The sequence below is a fragment of the Echeneis naucrates genome, chromosome 9 (assembly GCF_900963305.1).
Source record: "Echeneis naucrates chromosome 9, fEcheNa1.1, whole genome shotgun sequence".
NCBI classification, from domain to species: Eukaryota; Metazoa; Chordata; class Actinopteri; order Carangiformes; family Echeneidae; genus Echeneis; species Echeneis naucrates.
This window is the reverse complement of record NC_042519.1, coordinates 20,640,012-20,667,389: the sequence shown is the minus strand read 5'-3', so window position 1 is coordinate 20,667,389 and position 27,378 is coordinate 20,640,012. Positions and strand designations below refer to the sequence as shown.

The window sequence follows — 27,378 nt, the reverse complement described above, 5'->3', positions numbered from 1 at the left end:
GTCTGGCTGTGAGCCCCGACTCATCACTACTAAATTGGTCGACCCACGATTCATGTCCTCCTCTTTCCCAAGACGAGTACTAAACAATGGCCATCTACTTGTTCTCATTAGCAAACATTCTGTACAACCAGCGTGCCTGGTAATCAATACCTTTAATTCCCTAATGGCCCCGGCTGGTTTAGCCACGGCCACACTGAGAGAAGGAGACAGAGGCTGAGAGATTAAATCTACCTGATGTCCCCTGGTTTGCTTTTGTCAGAGTCGCTGCTCTCTAGTTTCAGAGAGCTTCTTCACAGCGCTGCGGGCTGGTATTTCCCCTGAGGGGGAGGTATGGGTGGAGCTTTAAGGAGGTCAGAGGTCAAAGTAAGGTAACAATGACTGCGCTCAAAACTCCCCCACTCTCCTCGCCAGGTGAGGACAGCTCCAATGCAGGTAAAGACGGACAGTCGTCAGAGCCACAAAACACCCACCAAGCAAAGAACACAATACAACTCTTACTCTGAAAGTCACACGTGTACCATATACGGATCACACACGCATCACTAAAGCTTTACTGCAAAATTTCCCTTCTGTTTCTCTAGCTTGAAGTTAGTCTACAAGTCTAATGTCAGCAAAAAATTATATTATTCCCATGAAGAGGCTGGAGGGGTAAAAAAAAAGCAACCCAAAAACTTCCATTCAGTCCCAAATCAGTGAATCTGTATCTGCTCCTAGCTGCACCTTTGGTACCTCTATAAAGAAATGTATCTATTGCTCTGAATATTTTATGATAATAAATTGGGTAGAAGATTATCTTGGATGGCTTTGCTTCTGAGTCCCTTGCTAAGCTTTTCACTTTCTTTGTATATTTGAGTAAATGGACAAACACTCAGGTCTCCGTGTCTAAACATGACTACGAGCAAAACATTTCTGACCTTAGCTAACCCTCAGTTGTCACAAATTTCAACCTACAGACCAAAAAAAAAAAAGAGAGAGGGAAAAACAAAAACACAAAGCAATGACCGAAATGAGCTCACATCACAAAAATGTCCTCCATCTTAATGTGTAAAATTTGTTTGCAAAAGTACAGGAACAAACACATGGACACACTAACACACACACACACACACACACACACACACTCCGTGATGCCTGAACCTGCCTCAGTATGTTGGTTGGGAGGGTTGGTTGCGGTGAAAGCTCGTACAAGACCACCTAGGGGAAATATTCTGCCTCTGCAAACAATGGCAGCAAGTGAGATAAATACTGCAATAACAGAACCTGAAAGCGTCCCTGGTTCAGGCAACCACAACAGCCACGAGGCAGGGCTGTGGTGCCTCGGTCTGGGCTCTGTTTCCAGACCACATGTCCAACATGTTCGACTTGTCTCGGCCTCGTGCTTATTTTGACTCTCACTTGTTCATGTCTCAGACATTCACTTTTTTTTTTTTTTTCCTGTCTGTCTGTCATAAAATCTCCAAAGATCCCCCCCCTCTCTCAACCTGTACTACATTTGATTTTTCTATTTACTTAAAATCGCTATCATATCAGGAATGTCACGGGTGCGTGTGTGTGTGTGAGTTATACAAATACTGAGTGTATGAATTGGTTAGATGCACCTAGCTGGTGCAGAGAAAGGCACACCGCCTCATCTAAGAGGCCCATAAATCAATATTGTTAAATGAAGTGTACTTATATAATCTGGTTTGGTCTTCAGGATAGACTGATTTAGCGCTGGTACTGTCTGACTGACAGCCAGCTGTGTGTTATCCATGAATTGATTTGTTAATCAAAAGAAAATGAATCAACAACACTTTCTATGGATGAATAATCTTTTAAATAAGTTCCTTGAAGTCCATTTACCAATTCTGTGAATTTAATCAATAGCATTTTACTACTTCACTGAGATTTTACTGGCTAAACAAACAGCAATTAACACAAACTACAGCTGATGATGATGATGGGAAGACTGAGATTTTGATGTTGAATTCTTTCAACTAAATTAAATGCTAATTCATTCTATCCAAAAAGCTGAGTGATCATCAGTGAAGAAAATAAGATTACTAGACACAGACTTCATACGTGTTGTGCTCAATCATTCGTCCTTTTCCAGCCAGCAAGATTCCCAACAAGACAAGATAGTGAAGGTCTGCCTTTCCATTTTTTACACCGCAATAAATTTAACTGCTAGCAAAGAAGATGGACATTTATAGTGACTGCGAAAGTGAACAACAGACTCGTATGAATCCTTGTAAAGCCGATTGAGGGACAGCCATATTGCCAAAAGGAATGCGTAGACAGGCACAGATACCCGATCATATTCATGTATTAGTACTTAAAATTTGACTCGGATGTTCCACGACTTCAAAGCACCATTTAGTGGCTGCATAAATCACAATTAATGAGGGCAATATCTCATCACTGCACATTTTCTGAGTGTTAAGCTATAAAATCTTAGACCAAACAACTAGCTGCTTTGCTTTGATGCTTTTAAGGTGCGGCCGGTTAGCTTGCCAGATGGATGTTGTGCTGCTGGTTTTGAGACTAGTGCTTCACGGTGAAAGACGAGGTTAATTAGACATTCCCTCAGTTGTTCAGGTAGATAAAAGCATTACCGACTGGAAGTGAGACGCAGTTATTCATCAAGTCAGTTAACTATTTGAGGAATAAACTCACTGACAGCTCCATAACAAAGGCACTCGAAATATCACAAAGCTGCTTCTGGGAATTCTGGTGTCGGGATAATGAGCTCCATTACCCAGAACAGCCAGTATTGTCAGCTACAATAACAACGCACAACCCCAAACAGATAAAACAAAGTACTTTGAGGATGTTTATGTTTTCCATCCTGTTAGCGGATCATGTTATCGTGCTCTCTCCTTTAAAAGTGAGAAATCTAAGCACTAACTTTAAATGACTGTGATCTCACTGCGCGCTGTATTTGAAGCCATTCTGGTGGGTGTTGAAAAGGTTTAATAACATGATTCAAGATGGATACAAGATGGGGAAGGTGAGACTTTGGGTTTAATGACCCCGTTTGTTTTGGGTTTTGTTTTTTTTTTTCTTTACTTAACAATTCTTATAATTGTCTTCCTCAGTACAAGTACTATCACATTCAGACTTCAGTGAGAATGAGGGAAACAAGCTCACAGCTGCTGTCAGTCTCTCAACCCAAGGCCCAGCGCGGTGACACGTTTTTCTGGGTTACATACGTTGTTGAGCGATGAGCCCTCGACGAGCAGATCAACGCGCCTCTGTCTTGGCAAATGTTCAAAGACCGTCGTCTGACAGTTTTGCCATGTGCCAATCTAATTGGCACATGTCAAAGTAAATAGCGTCAAAGTAAATCCATGTCAACATGAAAGAGCCGCTCCAAAACAAAATGTTTTGGTATGTACGCACACCCAGTGAAAAGAAAACATGTGCAACAACTAAACATTAAGTAATGCTGACAGGTTCATTAACAGGTTCATGAATAATTTTACAAAGTTACATTTCACAAAATTGTGAATAAACTCAAACTCTACTTAATGCAAGAGAATGTAAACTTCACTTGGAGACCTGGGAACCATCTGACTTTGCTATTTGTGTAAAAGTAAAAATCAAAGTCCCCTAATAATGGATTTAGCTGGTGGGCCTAATTTGTATGTGGTGAACTTACTAGTTTGGTCCGAGACTCCACTAATAAATTCCTGACACCTCATTAGAAATAAAGTACACCTCATTGCTAAGCCAGACACCATTAAGCTTTCTCTGCTCTATAAAGTCTGGCATGAATGCATCAGCACTAAACTGACCCGAGGTGAAGTGAATCAATGAGTATGAATACTCCAAACGGCCTTGTAACTTCTTCTCTTGACGTTCATTGTAGGCCAAATAATGAGATGGTTGCAGGGACGTTGAGGTTTCAGGAATGTTTGTTTTCAGCATAGCGAGGTTGAGTTGGTAACACAGGAACCGGATTTCAATGAAACAACACTCAGGACAAGGCTATGCTTAGCTGAGCATTTAGTGGCCTGGGAACGACGAAGGTCTCAAAACCATCGTCATCGCTGCAGGACAACGCACACACACGCACCATGAAAATGGCAATTTGTACACCATATGATGTGTCTTGACAGCACGCCTTTTTGAAATGTTTAGATAATTCCACCACATGATAACTGCTGCCATGAGGGATTACCAGGATCAACAAATGTCGTGACCTACACTATAATCCACACTGTCAGACTATGTGTTTCTGGCTTCATGTGACCCGCCTGGCAGTGCACGCTCCGCCAGGGTGTGTCATCCTCGCCAGGGTGGCATGACCCGAGATGACAGGGAGTCCAGCTGGATAACAGGCTGACCGTTGGCAGGCTCCAGGTGCCCCAGCCAGCGGCCACCAACTACCAACCACTCGACATCAAACGTAAGCAAAAAACGTAGACAAAATGAAGGCCCAGACCAAACAGAAAGCCAGACAAAATGAAAACAAAGACCACTGTTGCCCTCTCCCTGGCACACCACAGTGTTTTTCAACCTTTTCCTGCCAGCTTCAGACTGAGAACGCTGACACTGAGTGAGCATCGTTGTTTAGCAGCCGAAGCTTTCAAACACGGCGAATTGAGAGCAGGCAACTGCCAGAAGGTAAGGCACCACGTGGTGGTTGTGGTTTCACAATAGATGAGACTGAGCGTTCGCGCCTGAAAACTCCCTGGTATCCCTGCAGGGAGAAACTGTTTTCACTGAACAGGCATGTTTTCACGACACTGGATCCGAGGCTCACAGCAAACCTCGTCTCCTTTTTCTTACATGACAAGGCTCTGTGCAACTTTTGATGCCCAAACATAAAAAAAAAAAAAAGGAAGGTGCATGTAAGACAGCATTTGATACGGGCGAAGCGCTCAACCGTTAGAAATGCACCCTGAGGATAGGTTACACACTGCGATGTACCGGATCCAAGACAAAAACAAGGCTGAACTGGCGCATGGCAAACCCAGCTGGAACAAAAACTGGCCTAATTTTGCAAAAAGATAAGGGGCGAGCCCTGCTCCAAACAGATGTGGCGTGGGCTGCTCTCCTCCCAAACCTCAAAGGTTCGGGTTACTGGCCAAGGGACAGCAAACAGAAATAGGTCAGTCAAAGGTCTAATGGGAAGCACCCAAGCTGCTGTACACATGAAATCATTCACTTACAAAAAAAATAAAAAAAAATGAGAAAATCCCATGGATACAACATCCAGGCCATCCAGCCAACCGGCAGTATTAGATGGGTTAATGGGTGCTGGGCTATTCAAACAGCAGGCTTTGGTCGAGCATACCGCTCAGACAGGATAAAAGTGGTGCAGCTCGAGGGCCTGAGAGATTCTTCAGACCTGGTGCTACGACGGGGACAAAAATTACAACATGACTAACTACTATAACTACTGTCAGCTAGTTTGCCTCGATTTCAAACACATGCTGCACTGTAGTGTTTTCAGCTGCACAGTGTCGTGTCAGTAAGTCTTCGTCAAGGCATAACATATCAGGAAATGCAAATGTCAGTCACAGAGATACTGACAGTAAGAATTACAGGTGCTTGGGGGGTTGGGGGGGGTAGGTAAAGAAAGACTAGCAATCCGTGACCTCAAAAAAAAAAAAAAGTCAAATTGGGGAAGGTAAGTCATGGCTGAGGAGGCAAGTGAAATATTTATTTTAGTCACACTAAATATTAGATTTCTGCTTGGTCAAGTTTCAGCAGATGCTTTTATCTTTTGAATTTTGTTCGGTTGCTGAAACCATTGCATGACAAAATCTGCTCCGTTTGATGCGGCTCATGGAAAATGCTAAAATAACATTAAAGGGGCCTTTTTGTATTATATTGTAAGATGTCTGTGTCATTATAAAGTAGGTGTTTCGTATTGAAACTGCTCGGATCACCGAGAAATATACACAGCCTGCATTTTGAAACTGAGAAACCCGAAAGGAGCCATCAGGACTTTGTGATGTCACAACAAAACAGTCCCCACCAGAAGAAAGGCCTAAGAGGAGCTTGAGGGAGGTGTAAAAGTGTAACGAGATGGTTTTTAGATATCGCCTAATGGATATGAACAGTCAGCAGAACAATGGAAAATACAAGAGGCTTAAATAAACAGATTTGAACATCTAATTCCTGAATTAGAAATATCAGCGTGTGTGTGACAGTTACTTTTAAAAATGGCTGCAGCAAATTGCAACATTTCAATCTCCTCTAATCTCTGGCATCAAAAACGGTGTTGGTTGATCTGCCTTCATCTGTTTTCGACAGCAGTAATTGAAAAAGTGGAGCGAGTTAAAGTAATGGGATTAAGGACAGGGAGCTTTTTTTTTTGTTTTGTTTTGTTTTTTTTTTGTACTTTGTGTGTCAAAGTGAGCAGAGGAGACACACGGGAGCACAAACATGGACCAAACCGAACACCCACCACACGCACCTTCAAGCCAGGAGTGACTGGATGGGGACGCTTTTCCCACCCACACACAAAACATACAAATACATCCACAAACAGGTAGATGCATTTAATCACTCACATCAGGAAGCGTGTCAAAACAAGCTACAATGCCAAAGGGGAAACTTATGAACACACATATGAAGAAGGCGCACACACAGACAGTGATTGACAGCTTGCATTAAAGTAAGGGCAGGTCAGGGCACGGCAGGAGGAGGGGTGACGGAAGGCAATTAGAGGCATTTTTTGGATGGTAATAGCTGCGTACAAGCCTTACAGTCTGTAAAAGCTATTCATAGCAGGCGAGCAGATGAGCTTAGCAATGAAAATGGCTGGTCCGTGTGGCCTTGACACGGCCCCGCGGGCCTGGAACAGCAGAGCAACAGAGCGAGAGGCAGAAAGAATGATAAAGGAGAGGCAATAATTCCTTACTCTGGCATGAGGGGATGTCACAGTATCTCCAGTAGATCCCGTCCTCATGATCGGCGATGTAGCACCACGGCTGAACATCCCCATCAGGATTCCTGCACATAAACAAGAGGGAAAGTTAAGAAACTCTAATCTGGTTAAATCTGATGATATTTTTTTTTCTCCTCTTCATTTGGCACTCTCACCCAAAAACTTTTTGTCTTTTTTTTCCTTGCAGCCAAAGTAGAACTGTTTAAAAAAAAATTACTCTCAGAGTGGATAAACAGTGGTTTTGCATTGTATGCATCGCAATCACTCAACCAAAGACCAATGTTCAGTTGTGGTTATTGACAATTTCACAATTTTGTAACGGGATCTGGATGTCTCGGGGCAGCAACACAGGAACTGCCCGTAAATGTAGTTTTTTTTGTGGTGTGCTGGGGACGTGACGAAGGTTAAAGATCAGGTATAAGGGGAAGCAGCGGTGACGCCAGGGATATGAGGGTAAAAAACAAAAAACAAAAAAACAACACGATGGTAGGCTACCCACTAGGATGGGGGGGTAAATAAAAAAAACAAAAAAAAAAACAAAACAAAACACTGCAGTGGGCTGAACACTCAATAACGTTTCAGAGGCAGATTATCTGGGCTGTGTCAGTCATCCCCTGTTGCACCCGCTGGTGCTTGTTGTTGCTTCAGCTCCTTCCTCTGAGCTTTATGGGCTTGACCATGCATGTCAGTCAAGGGCCAGACTGAGGGGTCTTAAATGGATGGAGGTGATTTGGAAGAGGAGGGGTGGGGGGTGGGGTGCTTTGTTCCAGGCTTGAAAAAAGGGACGTGCGATGGGGCAAAGCTTTTGTCCGAGGCTGCAGCCTCTTTTCGAACCTCATCAAGGTCCTTTTAACTCTTCATAATAAGACTGACAGGCCCCTTGGAGCTTTTGCTTTTCAGTTTCACTTACAAAAGCGATGAAGAACGGAGCCGGAGACAGAAAAATATTTAAAAGCTTTGAGCGGGCTCCATATCTCCGGGGTAATCATGCAGCTTTGTAAATCGTGACCATGATGGCAACTTTGAAATCGGTGATAAATAAAAAGGCGGCAGCAAATATGCAGCGGGGGCTCATCTTTATGTTATTTCAGTTCTCTCAGCTTTATTTCAGGATTAAAGTGAGGTGTAAAAATACACTCAAACAGCCTTCTAAAATGACAATGCTGTTTTTTTTTTCTCCAGCATTTACTGTAATTGCCAGAGACATTTCTCTTTTAAGACACACCTCATTGTAGCATCTCAAACTAGCCCTGCAGCGCTGCACTATCCTGTTTCGCCTTTTGTAAGCAAAGTTGTGAAGGGCGTTTCCATTTCTTTTCTTCTCCTATAAAAAAACACTATCCCGAGCTTCCTCCTCTCTTTTCACACTCAGAATGAGGTACTGACAAAGATGTCGTTGTTAAGGCTTTTCTTTCTGGGTTGAACTCAAGTTTAAGTGGCTTAAAGCTTTTTGCTCTCAGTATCTGCTGGGCAGGGCTGCTCTCTTCCTTGCAGCCTGGCAGCAATAGGAATATGTGATGAGATTTGTCTAGTCACATTTTAATTTATTCTTTATTTTACCACTCTGCCATCAAAGCAACCTCAAAATGTTCCCATGTTCGCAAGAATCCAGCCTTGTTTTCGAGTAGATTTCGACACCACATCATGGTTTCCACCCAGATTGGAGGCAGACACCTGTTTGTTTAGCTGGAGGCGACCACTGAAATGGTTGGCAAGAGCAAAACCTCCATCCTGCCGTAAAAACACATCCACTCCTTTGACCCTTTCTCTGTTTCTCTCTCCCTTTCATGCCAGTTAATGCCTAATAGCCCTATTTGAAATAAAACTCATCTAAAGCAATTAACGTAATTAAGTTCGTAATCACCCATGAAAGAGGGCAACAAACAAACAACAAAAAAAGATATCCTCAGTAGCACACCCATCCAATGTCTGACCCACTGGTCTGTTTGATCAATAAAAGACGTGGTGCAGCAGTGTCTCACCCCCACACCTGCACAAGCCCTTTCAGCAGAAACACAGAAACATCATCCCTGCACAGGACTGAAGTGAACAGGCCAGCCCACATGACAGAGAAACATCTTCAATCCAGCCCCAGGTGCCTGTCTGTGTGTGTGAAGTGAGGGAGGGTGGTTCAGAAGTTGGAAAGCAGAGAGTGTCAGATTAGCCGATGTGCCACAGTGCAGATAAGAGCAAACCTTCATGAACGGAAATCCATTTGTTTAACCCGGCAGCACAGAGAACGTCCTCGGTCCTTGTGAAGACGCTGATAAATGTTGCTGCCTGTGTGTGAATATATATACACACATAACCATATATATGGATGGATGGATATGGATTTGTGTGTGTGTGTGTGTGTGTGTGTGGTGGTTGCATTCATCATCATTCATTCATTCTTTGTGCGTCAGAGATGGTCTGCTTGGCTCTGAGCGGAGGAGCCTGTTGAAACACTCCCATACCCAGAGGTAGATCACAGAAGATGTTTGGACACTTAATTGGCACAATTACACTGATTGACTCATTTTGCACGGTATGAGCCACACACTCAGAAGCACAGTGCGTTTTTGGGAAGGCAAAAGTGGCATCTGAACACGGAAACAAACAGCTGTTCTCGGCTGGCTGCTGTTCAAAAGGTTTCCTTTAATAACCATTTTCCACGTACCTTAATCTGAAAATTTACGATCACCTTTAAAATGCCTGGTGCTGTGAAACTAACTGTTAAAATAGAAAATGAAAAAAAAAAAAAAAAAATTATATATCAGGCCATCTGACCAAATGCAGGGGAGAGCATGCTTCCGGCTGTTTTTCCCCGAAACGACAGAAAGACTTTTGTTTATTCGAGCTAGACGCGATAAAAAAGATGAGGATGAGCTGTTGAAGAGCAGAGTTGCTGATTGGACAGTGGTGCTGAGAGGCTGGTCTGGTCAAAACCAGATCAGAGTCTAGCAATTTACAGCCTGAGAGAAGACTCTTTAATCGACAGGAATGATTTAGCATGCAAACTGCTGCCTGCTGCTGTACTGCATGAATGCACGTATTGAAGACGAGGGCTTGCTGGTGTGGGCCGATATGTATAGTCTACTGTCCATTGCCGTTCTCTCACGGTCCACTTGTAACCCTTAAGCCTATGATGAGGTCGGATTGTTCCTGCGTCTTTGCCCTTTAAAAGGAACATCCTCTCACCTGAATTGGTATCAAGATAATCTCTTATTTTTATATGACTTTTGCGTGTGTTTTTTTTTTCTTTTTCGTAGCATTCACATTATGAAAAAAATCATTATACAGCAAGTATCTTTCCAGAAACCCCCAACTTTGGATGATCTGTTGCAACTTTCAGTTACTAAGACAGTTTTCTATGAAAAAAAATCCAAAGTAGTTCCAACGAAAACGTTGGCAATGAGGGTTGACGTGCTTGAGTGAAATGGGAGGACATGTTTTGGGTGCCATTACTTCCTGCAGGCACATTGTTTCGTAATTCACAGTTGGAAGACAATCTCTACTGTTTGGATGCTGCACAAAATGCTCCCACGTAAATCTAAGGATTAAGCACTGCATCTGGATATATCTGTTTGAGAAAGAGCCAAAGGTGCCAACTTGTTAAGGTCGAAGTCAAAGATGAGTCACAAAGTTTCAGTGGCGTGGGGGGCAGCTAACGGCAACCAATCTGCAGGTTATTACTAATTCAGCAACTATGGTGCTGTGGTTTGTTTGAAATTGAACAATGAAGCTTTGTCTCCCATATCAACAGGATCAGGGGATTTGTAATTTTTTCTGATAGATATCTGAAATGATTCAAAGTGGCAGTCATGGGGCTCACCTGGTTTCAGCCTTAGGCGAAGGTTCGAGTCCGACCTGTCAGCAGTTCCATCTCCCCCATCTATCTCCCTGTCTTCCTATCTCTCTTTAACTGTAGCTATCTGATTAAACATGGTCCAACAAATAATAATTTTTTTTTAAGTGGTGGTTGTGACATAAAATCAGACAGCAGTTATATAAAGCAGCAGACTTATCTGTGAGCGCACTTATCTATCTATTGAATAAAGGCATAAAATAAACAAAACAAACTAATACATAATGGGAGAAAATAAAAAAATAAAAAAACTGAAAACAGAGCTAGCTGCTTTCATAATTCACTATTGTCTTGGAGAAGCAGCCAAAATCTCTGAGAAAGCCATCTGAAAACATGTTGTTTGTAAATCGGTGAGCCGGAGATGTCTAAGATATAACGGGGACATTTTCTTTCGTTGGAAAAGGTCCCAGCTTTTGATTCAGAGATTAAAGTAATATTGAAGGCTGTTGCTTTTGCGCCCCAGTCCATCTTCTCGTGGGACACTTCGATTAACTTCTGCAATTTAACAAAGCAGCGCTCAGGGATGGTAATTTAGTCATACAGACCGTGGACAACTTGTCATGCAGCATGCCTGACCTCAAACTTGCACTTGACATCATGGAGGTTCAATTACAATCAACTCTGGGGGGACACTATTCACTTTGGCATTTCCATTATCCCATCTATGTTAGGGGAAAGTATTAGCAGTCGCAATGGACACTCATAAATTGTACAGTACACACACACCTGCATATAAATAAGAAGGAAATTGCTTGCAAAGCTCTTCAACCACCCACTGAACTGTCACACACCTCGCAATCAAACAGTAATGCTCCGTGGAGAGAGTCCAATATAAGGCTATGAGAACAGTATATTAGAAGGAACAATAAAGTAAATATAGATTTTTGATGAGTGGGTTGTTGTTCAGTTGAATGTCCTGTGTTTACAAAAGATCAGAAAAGAACCTCAGAAATGAAAAATAAGCCTCTTTAGGGATAAAATTGGGGTGTGAAGTATTTTTCATATGCCGAAGCAGATGTGCAGAAGTAGAAGAATTAGCTTCTGCTTCAACCAGTGAGAAAGAGAAATGAAACTCTCTAAGTCCCAGCTCAGACACGAGGGCTCTTGTCCTTTTCTTGAGGCTTTGTGTTCCTTTTTCTTTGCAAAGCAATAATGTGACATTTCTCTCTGCCCAGTTCCCCGTGTTTTTGCTGGGGTGTTTTATGGCAGGCTATAAAGATAAAATGTGAGTGGTGGTGGGGGGGTGTTAGACTTCTTTTCCCCAGTACCACTGTGATGACCTCTCGAAATCAGCCACTGTGGTGGAAAAAGCCAGAGATGGGACGAGAGAAGTGAGTTCGTAATCCCCCGCCTCTCAACATCTGATACGTTCTGAGAGCTGCGATTTAAAGTTAAGCATGGAATGATTCCCTGGCTTTGCCTTATCCACCTGTGCTTCAGCATCAGCTCTCATCTCATAAAACTGCACCGGTCTCAGGTTCAGACACGCCAAAGCTGCCCTGGCTCTCCCAATTTCTGTCCGCTATCACCCACATTTTCTTTATTTTTTTATTTTTTAATAAGAATTAGCACCAGAGATTATCAACTCTGGACAAAAGGGTCTGCAAAAAGACAAACGGTGCTGGGATGGTGACAAGAGACAGCTTGGGGGGTAGAAAAGGCGGTTAAAGGAATATTGCAAGCAGTGTATGAATTGCAAAATGTACATCATGTAAATATGGAGATTTGCAAGCCAAATTGAACAAGCAACCTCCAAAACAGTTCCCCACATGGCCAGGGAAAGAAAACAACAACGCACAAGCACAAGCCAATTTTCTGTGTGATCAAACAAATCAAACATTGCTGTGGGATGACCCTCTCCCTCGTGGGCAACGCATGCTAATAAAGTGCGTGTGTGCGCGTGCGTGAGACTGTGTCTGTAACACACATCCAAATACTTGACCTTGTGCAGACATGCCATAAATGCCGCCCCTCATCTTCTCACAAAGAAGTGGTCGGCCAATTCTGGTCCCCACAGCATCGCTGATGAGCGGATATACAAGAGGAAGAGGGGGGCGGGTGTCTGAGGGAAGGAGAAAGGGAATAACTGCAGCTACGGCCCTGGGCCACAGAAATCGCTCTGTCAGTAGAGGCACACAGCTAAGAGCTGCACTGGTGGCCACAAAGCAGCCAACACCAAGCAACGAAGATGTCCATCCTGAACCGCTTTTTGGACGTTGCACGCCCCTAATGTGCAGCGAGAGCCTTCCTCAATCCCCCGTATGCATCCCACTCATAAATCTTCTAAATTCCCATCCAGCTGAAGTAAAAACAAAACTGCCCGGTGCCACTTCAAAGCATTGCTGTGTTATGAGTTTACAACCATGACTTAGAAAAATGTTTCAGAGGCTGAGCTAAGAAGGAGTTTGAGGTGGGGGGGGGGGTGATCTGTCTCTTTGGGCTTGGCGACCTGGGCCAAGCCACTGTTCTGGATGTCTCAGTGAATCTGAACCAAAGACTGCGGCAAATATGCACAAGTTTGACAGTTGTGTATACAACTGTTGTTCGTACTGGGAAGTGTGACCAACGCATACAAAGGCATTTCCTGGGCACCCGAAGCCACCGTGTCACCTCACATTCAAGGGATGAGCGATGGTGATTTGCTAACACGATCTCTCCAAGCGTGTTTGCATCCTTGTGATGACAATGCTAAACGTCCTGTTTGGTTACCACCAATTAAATATTCACAGGCAGACGTCTGCGCCGGTCCCCTGGGCTCAACGGCGACAAACTGGATCTAAATTATTCAGAAGGTCCCATGCTTTGTCTTGGAAATTCAAAGTGCGTGTCAAACATCAGTATCTTAAAAAGATTTCAAGTTTATAAAGAAGTTTATAAATCCTCCTGAAAGCATTTTACATTCACAACATAAGTCATCATCATATTACAAAATAACGGCTAAAAAAGACTGGCAGCCTTGTACTGTGAGCCACCACTGAGGGCTGCGTGATAAATCAACGGAAACTCTACCACAAAGGGAGACCGCTTGGCAATAAAAAAAAAGAAGAAGAGTTGTTATTCTTCCAGGCAGCCAGAGCTAAAGCTGACTTCAAATACTGAGAGGCAAAATGAAAGAGAAGCTCTCTGAATGAACTCTATATGAAGCTCCTATGAAACTAATGGAAAAGAACAGGATTCAGCAGGACAGTCTTAACCGCAGAGAGAGAGAGAGAGAGAGAATTACAGCAACCAATATTAATCAATTAACGATAAAATGCTACACGTTGATGAGTGTAACCGGCAGAAAAAAAGCTAACTGTTTTTAAAATTAATACTAAAATTAATGTGCATTCAAAGGCCAATGCTGATATAATACACATTACAGCACCAAAATGTTGGCTCACGCTTTTCTACTTCATTCTTGGTACACGGCGACATATATATGAAATCTGCTGCATTTCTGTTCGGGCATAAATAAAAGAGCCCATTCATCGCGCTGTTTTGGAGCAGAAGTTGCCAACCATAAGAGGTCCAGACATCCCGAAGGAAAAGCTTGACATTGGGAGGACTTTATGTTTTATGGTGGAGTTATGTGATTTTATTTGAATACTCCTTCTTCAGTACTTGGGTCCTGACGACTGGTTGAGATTTCAGGAAGCTACTTTGCCCTAACAACTTTTTTTTTTTTTTTTCAGTTTAACCAGTAATCTGTCACCCAAACACTCCTGAGTAACATCCAATCTCATCAACTGCTTTGATATAACATCTGGGAACATAACCGTACAATTTGACTTCACTTCTTGTGTCATCACGTCTCATCTTATCTCGAACCCTTTCGCGAAATTTCCTCGTCAAGAAAAGGGACTCACCTGCAGTAGTTGTGGCTGCCTAAGCCACCCTCTCCGTTTGGGTATTTGAGAGTGTTGTAAGGGTGCTGGTAGGTCTCATTCCAGAACAGACAGGGTTTACCTCCATGCAGGCTGGTCTGGTTCTGGAAACCCCTGTAGTCCTCTCCGTTGGCAGTGTAACACTCTGGAAACAGAGAGATGAAATGGAGAAGTTGAATCAAAATCTGGTGCTTGCTATGAGAGATTAGTTTGGCAAGAGCTTTTATGCAAGCGCATAAAAAGCAGCCGCTTTTGTGACCTGCTTTATTGAGAATCTGGATTCTGTGAAATGGTCTCATGCTATTAAAATGTTTTTAATGTTTGGCATGATCATCTACGATAAGTTTGGAATAACGTTAGTCGTTGCCTAGGAACGATTCATTTTACGCTCCTGCCAAAAAGTGTTAAATTGTTAGAAGAAGATCAATCAGAGCATTGTTTCAATTAATGTCAACACATGAACACAAAAGCAAAAAAAAAAAAAAAAAAAAAGAGAGCGAGAGAGAGAGAGAGAGAGAGAGAGAGAGAAAATGGGCCCCACAGATATACAACAAAAAAGCAAACATGGCTTGAATTTCCAGGAAGTGTATGACAACCATATGGCCAAGTCAGAGAGCGAGAGAGTGAGAAAGAGAGAGAGTTGGGTTCCCAAGGCAAAACAATGGCTGATGTAGGGCTTTTCTTCCCCGAAAGAGGGAATTCAAATAAACAAAGGCTGATGGGAGCATGATGAGCCATCACCGCTCACTGCTCTGAGCCTCAGGGGGCTCCTGTCAAGGGATTTTTAACAGCTCACAATTGAATTCTTCTTTTGATGACATTACAATGGAAAATATAAATTTATTATGTGACTGTTGAAATTTATCATTGCTCATTACTCATAATTGCCGCGACTGTTGACAAAGCAGGAAACCCCTTTATTGTAACCAGCGGGGAATAAACACGCTTTTCCCTCCTTCTATGTGACATTAACTCGCATAAAGTAGATGCTGAAAGACGATCCCGACGCCTTGACATACTGATACATATGGTACACATTATATAAATATTCACCACTAATTAAACCGTGAACTTATTTGCAATTAAAATGTCAAGCGAATTGTCAAGCTATTATAGCAATTGCACCAACATGGCTGTCAATCACACATTAATAAAGAAGAAGACAAGAAAAAAAACCAAAAAAAACAACAACACTCCTTGACTCGTCTCCGCGGGGTCTTGTTGCTATGGACGTGGTTATCCGATGACCGGCCCCTTTCATCAAGTCAAGCTGTCTGAGCAGAGTATGAGCTAAGACATTGCAATGCAACAGTCATTATATCCTTTGGTGAGCCAGCTGTTCGACAAGCCTCTTTCTCATTTTCCTTCCAGTTCAAGGTTTCCCAACTTCCTCCTTTATCTCCTCTCTCACCTTACTCTACTCTTTTCTGTCATCTGCTTTCAACTCATACACAAACAAACATGTCTTTGGGGGTCTTTCGACCTTGTAGTGCAACTTCTGCAGTCGGTTGCCACGTCTATCCTTCGACGCAACCTCTGGAGGTCATTTCGCAGGTCTAGTGGAGCTGGCTAACAGTTATTATTGGGAGTTAATATTCAGAGTTAAGAAAACTTTCCTCTTTTTAATAATTAGCTTTTCTTATGTTATACAATGAACCACTTGGATGTGAATACGCATTTCATCCTTGTGCATTCCACCATAGAAAGCTGCTAACCTTTAATTTTAGAATGAACCAGAGGCGCTGGCTGAATGTAATTAAAGATGTTTCAATTGTGTTGTTCAGTCAGGCTTCCTCGCCATCCATCGTCTGGCTGACAGTAGTTCAACGGTGGGAAGGGGATTCAGGGTGTCGGGTTGCTACGATTATGATGCCACTCTATTGTCTGTAAATGGCTCCCCTCTCTCTATTAGCAAATTAATAATGCCTAGGCATGCGAGGATATCAGCCACCAGATCATAAATCCACCTGAGAGGGGCTCAGGCAGAACCCGACTCCATAAAATTATAAAAACAGCTTAATGGTGTTACAACAGGAGCTTTGCCCTCACCACCCTTACACAGGGGAGCAATGAGCGGGGTGGAGGGAGAAAGTCATCGGCCGGCTGACACCCCGAGGACAGGTCATGTGGGTTAATCAACGCAAATTCAAAGCTTCTGAACTGCTGCGATGGGAAAAAGATGCAGATGATCCACACGGCACCGATTACAGCGTAGAAAGCTTTACAGGGAAGCCAACTTACGAGCCAGCTATGATTATATACTATATAGGATTATACACTAATTTAAAGAGGATGCGAATCATGTAGTAAAATTGAAGCATTTCCATTTTTCTGGATGCCAGCAGCCAACAGACAGAAAGAGAAGGAAGCGCTGCTATTGAGAGCTTGGCAGTGGCACAGGCGCAATCATGACTCACTGCTCCCCAAAAGCAATCACGACTGCCGCTGCCCAAGTCAGAGAGGATAACATCAGGCAGGGACAGGGCAGCTGAATGCATCCCAAATGAGCTCACGCCCTTCAAATATCTCCTCCTCAAAAAGAGCGAGTATTAAAATGACTGAACTTGGCTGCATGCAGCGCTGCTCACCGCACTGTATCAAAAAGGAGAGAGCCAGATGACTTTGCGTCTCCTCTCCTCCTTCGAGAAACTTTACTCTGGAGTTTCAAGATGAAGCAGAACTTGCCGGCACATGGTCCGTTTGGAACGGGCCGCTGCTGGCAACCGTCCCGCCCTGCCGCGGCCAAGTTAGCTTTCCAGGATGAGATTGTAAATAAGGCAGCGTTTTGCCGGGAGGGAGGTGGAGGGTTAGGAGGTTGCAGGATTGGGGGGGGATGTGCTCTCGCTCCATGTGGTTTTTAGGCACCATTTGCTTGTGGTGGGAATGGGAAGTAGCAGATCTGCAAAGACTCAGAGATCAGAGATAAGTGAGGCCATCGTAAAGATGAATGGACCATTTAAGAGTCATGCGGACGGCCACACATCTATAACGCTGAGGAGCAATGGGCGTTTTTTCGCAGGAACGTGTGGATATGGGCACTTTATGCATGTCTTGGGAGAAATGAAGAAGTCATCGGCCGGGCTGGACCATCAGCACTTCAGACCCACTTGCCTCCGGACAAACCCAGCCCCCACCTCACACGCCTGCCTCCTTGTCACCAAGCAACTGTTTGCGTTGTCGTCACATGGGCCCGGGCTTTCGTCTGGTTTCATCATAGGCTGTGATGGGAAACAGAACCACGGCAGCATGAAAGAGTGGGGGGGCCTCTTATAAAATACATGCATATCTACAAATAGAAAAACTCCGGGAAAGGAAAAGAGGAGGACTCGCCCTTGACCAAGCCTTTCGCTCACAGAATACTGCAACGAGAGAGAGAGAGAGAGAGAGGAAAAAATAGAAAAACAGCAGAGGATCACTGAGAGAGAGAGAGAGAGAGAGAGCTAATCGCCCTGTTATTATATTTGTTGGGATTTGTGGCTAATGACTTCCACATTGCAACTTCAAATACACTTGATGCTCCAAGAAAAAAAAAAAAAAGTGGGGTGTGGGAAAGGGTGGGGGGGTGGGGGTGCGGGCACTTTGTCATGTGATTGCAAGAACACAAACAAACAAGCCTGCAAACAAAGGGTTTCACTCAAACATGCTGCCAGGTCACACAAGAACACATATTTGTTGTGTTTTCTACGAGGGATGAAAAGCGGTGATAATTACAGACGACTGCTTCCTCACAGAGGGCTGACATAAAGACCTTCCTTCCATCTTTATTATACGCTTGGTGCTGTGGGGACGGCAAAACAGGCTTAGTATGGGAGCAATAGTTCCACTTCTATAAAATGACACGGAATAGCTTTATGATGAGAAACATGCATCTGCTCTGTTGTGCAAAATGGAGCATTTTGCCTCAGCACTAACACCAAGCTGCAAACTAAATATATACAAGATGCTTATATATGCACTCTCCCCACAGGATGTTTCCCCTCCACAGTGTCCTGGTAGCCATTACTTTATTGTGGTGCTCATTAATGTCAGCGTAGTAAGAACAGAGGCCAGGGCCGGGCCAAACTGGGCCAGATGTAGCGGGTTACAGAGTTCTTTTCTGCGTGGTGGTGGTGGTGAGGGGGGGGGGGGCACAGCTGGCTGCAATGCAAGTCTGGTCCCCCAACAGCATCCATTTCCACATCAAAACCACATCAGACTTCAGAGGATCTCAGGAAGACTGCTCCATATTTATTATCCAGGTTTTACAAATAGTCGCAGCTTCAGCGAGGCTCTTTTAACGAAGTTGGATATTGCCAAAGAGAAGTCAGTGACTTCTCAGAGGATAGGGGCTGAGGCGGGTGTGTGTGTGTGTGTGTGTGGTGGGGGCACTTAGCAGTTAATGGACCACACCTTGCCTTCTTCTCTGATCTCTCCTCTCCTATACAAGTGCCCTCATGTGGGTCAACGTGAAAGGGTCAATGAAAGTGCACAAAGAAAAGCAACGCTGCCTCCCGACTAGTGAGAACAGATGCCCCTGTCTTGTTAAAAGTACACACAATAACTTCTCAATGGGATTTTACACTCCCTCATTTCATTTCATGCATTTGTCATAGGTTATAGCCCCAGATAACCAGACCATAAACCGAGACCTCATTCACTCCTAAAATAGTCCCTATCACCACCATTCTTCCTGCAAAAACCCTCCGCTGCACCACCTCCTGAGCTCACTACCACAGTAGCCACAGACCCACAGGACTCCCTGCCAAAGTTGCTGGGTAGCACCTATAAAGCATGGCCCCATCTCATTCTAGTGTGGCCCCTATTATTTAGCTGTGTAATGGAAAGTCTAATCTTCTGGAGCCAGCGGTGGGCTTAACGTGCTGCCAAAAACCCCTCCGTTTGAAGTTGCTTGTCACAAAAATGGAAAGCATAAGAATTTTTTTTTTTTTTTCTTGCCACAAGCTGCCTCCTGGCTCAAAATCCAAATGTTAGGTCTTAAATAATTTTGAAAAACAAATACAGAGGCCGATAAAACATCCACCTTGGTACGATTTGTCATGGTGACCGGGAGGACATCCGACAAAGGAGGGCACAGACGGAGCCGTTTTGGCTCTGTCAGACGACAAGGATGGAGAGAAGTTTGGATGATTGCAAGTTTTGCTTGGCAGACGTTCAGAGATTGACTGATGGGCTGCAGACTCCACCGGTGACGTAAAGGACGTTCAGGGACTTGCTCAAAACCCGGGGAAAAAAAAAGCCACTGGCAAAATGTTGACATCAGGGACCTGCCAGCCAACCTGACATGAGGGCAGATGGGATGTCGTGTTCAATTACCTCCTCCTGGCACCTCTGTACGCATTCTCCAAGTCATGCTCAACATCTGTCAGAAAAACAGGCCATATTTCCAAACAAGATTAAAAGCTTCTTCAACTCTAATGCTGTCTGTGCTCCTCACAAACTAACACACACACACACACACACACACCTCTCCAAACAATAAAACAACACGGGTTACAGGGTTAAACAAATAGAAGGGGAAATCTCCCGCATACTCAACGCATGCCACTGAACTTCCACTAAACCAACTCTGACACTAGAGTAAACAAAGCTTTTGGAGCAGAGAGAACGCAGGGGGCTGGGAGCGAGGGCAGGAGGGAGGGGGCAGAGACAGAGAAGCCAAGGTGGGGCCGAGGGTGTTGGGTTCGGAGCCTTCCAAGGTGCACAATTAGCGTGTCTGGGATTGATCCATCTTCAATTAAACGAAAACTGCAAATTAGAGCAGAGCAGAGCAACGAGACTGCAGGTAGGATTGTGAAAAACAAGAGCAAAAACAGGCAGAATGAAGACTAGAAGAGGGGAGTTGAAAACAGAGAGGCAAACACACAGTGAGTCAGGGTGGGACAAAGACTGTTTTTATGATCCCACAGATTGTTAACCGAGGCTCTAATTTTCTCCCTCTTCTGCATAGCACCAATGAAGCAAACCGTCGGCTTATTTCACATGATCCGACCAATCGGGGCAAAGCCCTAGTTGGTCGGATCAAGAGCACAGAGCACAGAGTTTGCGTCCTTGCTGCCAGGTGTCTGAGTTTCAAAAGGTACAATTCTCATTCCAGAGGCGCTCTGTGGCGCAGCTGCATGCTGGGACCCTTCACCAGCGAACAAAGAGCCAGCGCAGGTCTTCAAAATCAGAATCAGAAGCAGAAAATATGTCTGACTAATGCGAGTCTTCTGTGAGGAACGTAACACATCCCCATATGGGTTCCTCATTGCGTGCAGCCTTTGATAACCCGAGGATCTACGGCCTGTGACAAGAGACATGATGGCTCGCTGTCGCTAATGGCCGTGCGAGCCTCGCATGGGGGCGTTTCAAGCTTGCTCTCTTCCTTTTTTGTTTCGCCGGTTAAAAGGATGGTAAAACGATCCAGTCAGTCAACTTGCACTGTCAGTTGCCCCGATAAACATAAGCAGCTACAAAACATGCATTAATCTGCACTGCTACCCACATCATTCCAGGTCCTTCTCTTTTTTCTTCTCTCTCCTTCTCCTCTTTCATACCCATACCCCCCCCCCCCCCCCCCCCCCAGACACAGTTACAGTAAGAACCAAAGGGAGCAATTTTCATCAGTCGAGCAGCCGCAGTATTTTGAGATGAATTCGATTTGGAGGGAAGAGCGGACACACACACACTCACAGATAAACATGCACACAGGCCCCTTTGTTCCCTCGGTGGCGTGGCCAGTGTCATTGTAGTGATGCTATTCTCACCCACTCACCACTGCCGCTGCGGATGGCGCCCACTGCATGTGTGAGCTTGTGTGTTTGTGTTAAAGTGCACGTGTGTCAATTCTCCAAACTCCTCTCCTCACGCTGTGAACCTGGCCATCTCCAAAAGCAGTAATCAATTTGCGGGCAAGAGATTATGTAAGCCGTGCAGCCGAGCACAGCTTCGGCTTCGCCTCGTGTCCGCGCTCCAGCAGGATGACTTCCACGTTTCACGCTGCTCCAACAATAACATTACAATTTGTGCAGCGGCGGACCGTACGCTGGGCCCCCCCTCCCTCCCTTGACCTCACAGGAGAGCCACCTTTCAGAGACCTCAAAGGAGAAAAGGTGAAGCACGGAAAATAGAGAGGAAGATAGGTTGTTGCTAAACACACCTGTTTCTGATCGTCCTGTTTGTGCTCAGGTTAGCTGGTATCTGAGGAATGTAAATTATATGTGGTTTGGTTTGGGCTGAAGCTCTGTCAGTACTGTTACAGACCCCCCCGCCCCCCCACACCCACCTCCCAAATACACCACCTCCACTGTCTCTTCTTTCTTTCAGAGGTCCTGTATGATTACAGAGTCCAGGGAAGATGAGGTCTGACTTGAATAAATAAAGGTCTTGGGACGGTGGGGGGGGGGGTGTATGACCTGCTGTGCTAATACAAAAAAAAAAAAAAAAGAAAGATAGCAGCATAACATCAAAAGCTCTCTGCTCTGTTTCCTATTTATTCTTAACAGACATAATTATCTAACAGAGCGATACCTCATCGTTTTTCTTTTTTCCTCAACAGTGAATCACATCAGGACTCTAGGCAAACATAGCCGAAGCCGTTGTGTGGAAGCAGCAGCAAAGTTGTTTTTCCTTCAATTTTCAGGGTATGAAAATTACTGTAAGACACTTGACTGTTCGCCGCTCGTGCCTCAACTCTTTTCCTGGAGCAGCCGGCGAGGACGCAGCTGTTGCTTTTCCAAACAACGTCCAACTCTTTTTCTGACAGAGCGATACACTGCTGCTGTTTTGAAGGAGCCTTTTTACATTCTGCCCTTCAGTTTTGATGAGTTGTTTCCTACTGTGAAGTTCCTGCCAGCAGTCGAACGTGACACCAGAATTTAATTTAGAGAATAAGTAAATCATCTTATCAAGGCAGGGCGGCGTGGACAACTCGTCTGTGTTTCAGCATCCACTGACAGCTCACAGTGATTTTTCTTTTCCTCACTGAAGGCAGCTATATCAATGTTTATTAATTTAAACAGAAGAGGATATGACTAAATCTTCTCAAGAGCAGAACTAGTTTGACTTTGCCTTGTTAACTTTTTTATCTCATTTGCATAACTTTTGTATTTACAATCGTTTATTTAATAGTTAATTTTCCCTATCAATGATTATTTCCCAAAGCCATCCATCTTGTTTTCTCCGACAAGCGGTGTGAAACACAAGGAAATCGTGACATAAAACATAAGATCTGATTAAGTTACCGTAACGTTGTATTGCAGTTTTACTAGACAAAATGAGAAAAACAACCTTGGCGTGGATCTGTCTGGATATACTCTACAATCTGATCACCAAGGCCAAGGAGTCGTGTAAGCCTGGGAATCCTAAACTTTATAGGCAGCGTTGAGGCCCCTTTTCAGTAATTGTTCCCTTCAGAAATGAAATAGCACGGTTACTGGAAATTGGGCCGTAGTTGATCAAATGTCTGAGCGAGGCTTAGAGCCATGTGTTGTGATTAAATGTAACTAAAGAAGACCCGTGGTGGGTTTAGTACCACCCTCTCGGCAGCGCAGATAATTGAGTGGACAGAGATGGTAAACATCGAAAAAGGGGACAATAATATGTGTTTAACTTCTGAGGTTTAAGTAACTTTTACTTCACGCTCACTGGCAATGGCAGATTTACACGCCCCATGTGTGGAGCACAAACACGTACCCATCTGCATCCAATGAATCTCTAAGCATGCTCATTTGGGGAGAGTGGCAAACACATTAGGAAAAAAAAAAAAAAAAAGAAGGCCCAAGCAAGTTTGTTTTGTCTATCTTTATAAAGTACTAGTGGAGGCACCAGTCTGTTCCCTCAGCATTCCTTGGTACACTTAGATGTTTTACCCTTTAAATCCATGTACATTGTGGAGAAAATCCTCCCTGCGTCAGGATACTTTTCTTGTAATCTCCTTCCACGCTGAACCATGTGAGCATTATCACCAGAGAGCACATTCACCACAGTGTGTGGATCATATTAAGATGATCAAAAGCTCCTTCTTTTTTAATGATCTTGCCTGAGCAATCTGGTCAGAGCAGTGTAAGAGGACACATTTGAACCGTAGCAACTCGTAAAATGTTGTCAGACAAAACTCAACCGAGTGGACTTCCATAAACACAATAGGCCGCGGCATTCAACACGTAGACCCCTTTAAACCACCTCCGTCTCCAGTTCCTGATCTTGACACCGAAAGCGATCCTTTTTTTTTTTTTTACTGTGGTTTGTGTGGCTATGGGAAGATCAGCAGCGCTGGGAACCAGATGGCTGTGGTAAAAGACAGGGGGCATCCCACCGGCCTCCCTCAGAAGGGGATCCATTACGGAGGATCTATTGAGGACCAGCAGATTCTGTTTCACGGCAGCGGCCGAGTGTGACCACACCTCTGGCGGTGCTGGTCAAGGGCTGGTGCCGTATAGGCTGCCGCAGACCCAGCCCGTTTTGTGTTCACCTTGGGGAGCTGTATTCACCTTCGTTACAGGATAGACAACTAAATCGGGGCCTCTCGCTGACTTGGGTTTCATCCCCTCAATTCAAGCCTCTTTCAAAGGGCCTTGGATTGCAATGGGATATTACCAGCTCCCCGGCCGGAGGGACAATGGTTTGTCTGTGAAAGCAGTTGACTGAGATGTTCCTGTGCACTTGTAAAGCAGGGAGTACGAAGTGTTTTAGCTCAGTTAACTGTCCCAGAGGTATGGAAGCTTGAGTTAATGGACATTTATCTCCATAAAAATGGCCGCACTGGCTCGTGTTGCTCAACCCCCGTTCTTCCCTTTCTGATTTGCGGCCCATTTCACGGTCACGGCATCTCAGCTCTGCCTGCTGGCTTCGTTCGTCTGTTTGCCGTCCACTTAGCTACGTCTGCTCCCCTTCTCTTGCCCAAATGTTTGCTCTGTCCACTTAGCAATGTCCACTTGCTTGTCTTTGTCAAATCAGTCCCGTCTGTAGGCGTTTCCTGCAAGGAGGAAAGGTGACAATTTGCCTCTTCGGCCACAAACTGCTGCAGCTGGACACAAACCAGACCCCGGGGCTCAGCAGCAAAATTACTCTCCATTTATTTAAAGTGGTTGCCATTGCTCTACCGCAGTGGAGCACAGACCTCAGTGGCCCTGGCCCAACCATAACTGCAGTATAAAAAGAACTAAAGTTCGCCGGACAGGTCATGTCTCACACAGTAGCAATTCAATATCCTCCCGTTATGTTGTCGGTTACGCTTCTCAAAACTCAGAATTGCATGTGACACCACAAAAATACATGGTTGCTTTGAAACTAAGCCCGAGGAGATTTTTTCTGCAAAAACATCCCAACCAATCACTGGGATGATGTTTGGAACATGTTAAATATTTGAATCAAAGAAAGAATAACAGCTAATTTACCTTAATCATACTATGCCAAAAGCTTTATTAATAGTATATTCAAAAAGAGAAATACAGGAGACAGGAAGCCAGAATGGTTTTGGGCTTGCACCAAAACAAATCAAGCCGAAAGTCTAATCGTTTTTTTCCTGCTCTCCTTGAAATGCAGAAACAATACCGGGCCAATGGGTGCTGTGGGGGGACTAGCAAAGCCTCGCTTCCTTTTATCAACACACCCAGAGCTGATAACGCTCTGTTTTGATTTCATGTCATTATACAAACCGAGGGCTGAGACAGAAAGCTATATTTTGTGTAACATTCTCAGGCATCAGCTGCGTCCTCCCTTAGCCCTTGAAGGCTCCTTTACAAATTTCACTCCCTGTGAATTAAATTGAGTCCGCATAATGAAAACGTTTGTTTGGAGGCGCTAATGGGATTCATAGAACATAAGGTTCTATGGTATTTCATTACTGTTCTTTGACTTTTTGATTTAGCCCCTTTGCCCTGCAGTGTGTTCCATTTGATTGTCTGTGGCTGCCATTGTCATTGGATTGGGTTTCACCGTGAATACGCAAATGTCAAGCACACACAGCAACAGGCCAGGGAGTGCAGGCTGCACATGATAGTAATAATCCTCTGGGGTCCAGCATATAAGGAAAATAGAACAATCAGGGGTCGCAAGAAGATGCTTCACAAATTATTATTATCACCATCATCATCTCAAAACTTGCTATTGATATCACTGTCTCTCTTTTGCCACATGCACAAAACTTTCCCCTCCTTCCTCAGCAAGGAAATGCTGAACGTTGCCATATAATTTTTTGATTAGTTTATGTGGTGCATTTTTCCACCAATAGGAATGGGGAGGTGTCATGTTTCTTTCCGCTTGTGGGCACCTTCCTTAGAATAGCCTGTTTTTACCAAACGGGCACCAAACGCAACAACAGTATTCGGGAAAAATAAAAAGGCATAAATTATTTATCATAAGTCGGGTTTTGCTTGGCCTATCAACACGATTTGAAAACTGGGATACAGTTTGAAGTCCATGCTTCTGACGCATGTTCAAATGGAGACTCTGGCTGCTACATCGTCGTAAATCAATGTTGTGATTTGGATGTCGACTCCAGAGGGTTACAATGTGTGAAGGAGGGAAGGGAAGGGAGAGAAGTATCAGCAGCAAGAGAGCGAAGAAGAAAACTTGGAGGAGAATCTGGACAATCAGAGCCACAAAAAAGTGAAATGTTGCAAGACTACATTCAAAAACAACGCGCCACAGTTCATTCAGAAGTATACACTGACTGCTCACGACTGACCATTTGACAGCACAACTTCACAAACCGCTATTCTGGCCGCACGAGCACGTTCTCCTACCTAAACATTGTTTATCTCTCTCAAGCCTGACAGTTGTGTACAGCCAGCAGCGGCTTGACAGTTTAATTCCCTGTTGTCTTACAGGACCGCCTCCGTAGATCAGGGACCAGAGTGACACACTCAACCTCGCCTTTGCCCCGCAGTGCTTTACATGACTATCTCACTTCTGAGGGGGGCGACCGACGCACCGCCATCACCATCACAGATTCAAGTGCTGGAACTGGCTCCAGGTGCTTTGCATGCCGGGTCGCCCCTCACCAACTGTCTGAGCAGGTGCTGATTTGCACAAGGTGAGTGAAAAATGAAAAGAGTTGCAGGCGGCAGCGCAAGTTTAAAAAAAGAAACGGAGGGAGCCACGAATGACACACCGACACAGATACTTTGATCAAACAATTGGAAGCCTTTGAACACGACAGGACGAGAATCGCAGTGGCATGATAATAAGCATGATTGTGTTTATAATAACTAGGTTTGTTTCTCCGTCTTAGTGGTTGGTGGTTTTACGGGCTGGACCGCCCCTTGGCATGGAAGAGCAAGGGCGTCGCCCGCAACATGACCTTCGCAGGGCACCACCCAGAGGTCAACAGGAAGTAAACGAACAGCACATTTTGGACTTTTTTTTTTTTTTTTTTCTTGTTTCCTATTGTAAGCCAGGATCAACTTACATTCAGTAAATGAGGGAATTCTTCAAAACTTGGCCTGTCGTCACAAGTCAAGACACGCTGGGTGTCATCAGTGTTGGTATATGCAAAAAAAAAAATAAAAAAAATAATGCTCTGCCCTATATTCTTCTATTTCAGGCTTTCTCCTCTGAATGTCTGCTTTCTCAGTGCTTAAGTGGGTGCAACTCTCTTTGAGCGCACTTCTGCCACTGCTGAAGGTGGCAACAGGCGATCGTGTCCCTGTCTCTGCAGCACCACATGTGCTAGATGTTGAATTATAAGCTTTGGGGGAGTTTTTTTTTGTCCACCACATTCTCAATAAAGTGTCCTGTAAATGCACAGCAACACTTTTCTGTTGGCTCCAGTGAATATTAGCATCACCCTGGTTCCCTCT

General features: G+C 44.3%; 1 protein-coding gene across 2 annotated transcripts in view; it reads right to left on the bottom strand.

Annotated features, from left to right (window-relative positions):
• Nucleotides 1-27,378, bottom strand: part of kremen1 (kringle containing transmembrane protein 1) — a 54,022-nt gene that overhangs the window by 18,967 nt on the left and 7,677 nt on the right. For both annotated transcript variants that reach the window (XM_029511550.1, XM_029511551.1), the window contains exons 2-3: nucleotides 14,579-14,741; nucleotides 6,857-6,948 (exon numbers count right to left, since the gene is read on the bottom strand). In XM_029511550.1, the coding sequence (XP_029367410.1) occupies nucleotides 6,857-6,948; nucleotides 14,579-14,741 (255 nt within the window). The remainder of the gene's footprint in view (nucleotides 1-6,856; nucleotides 6,949-14,578; nucleotides 14,742-27,378) is intronic.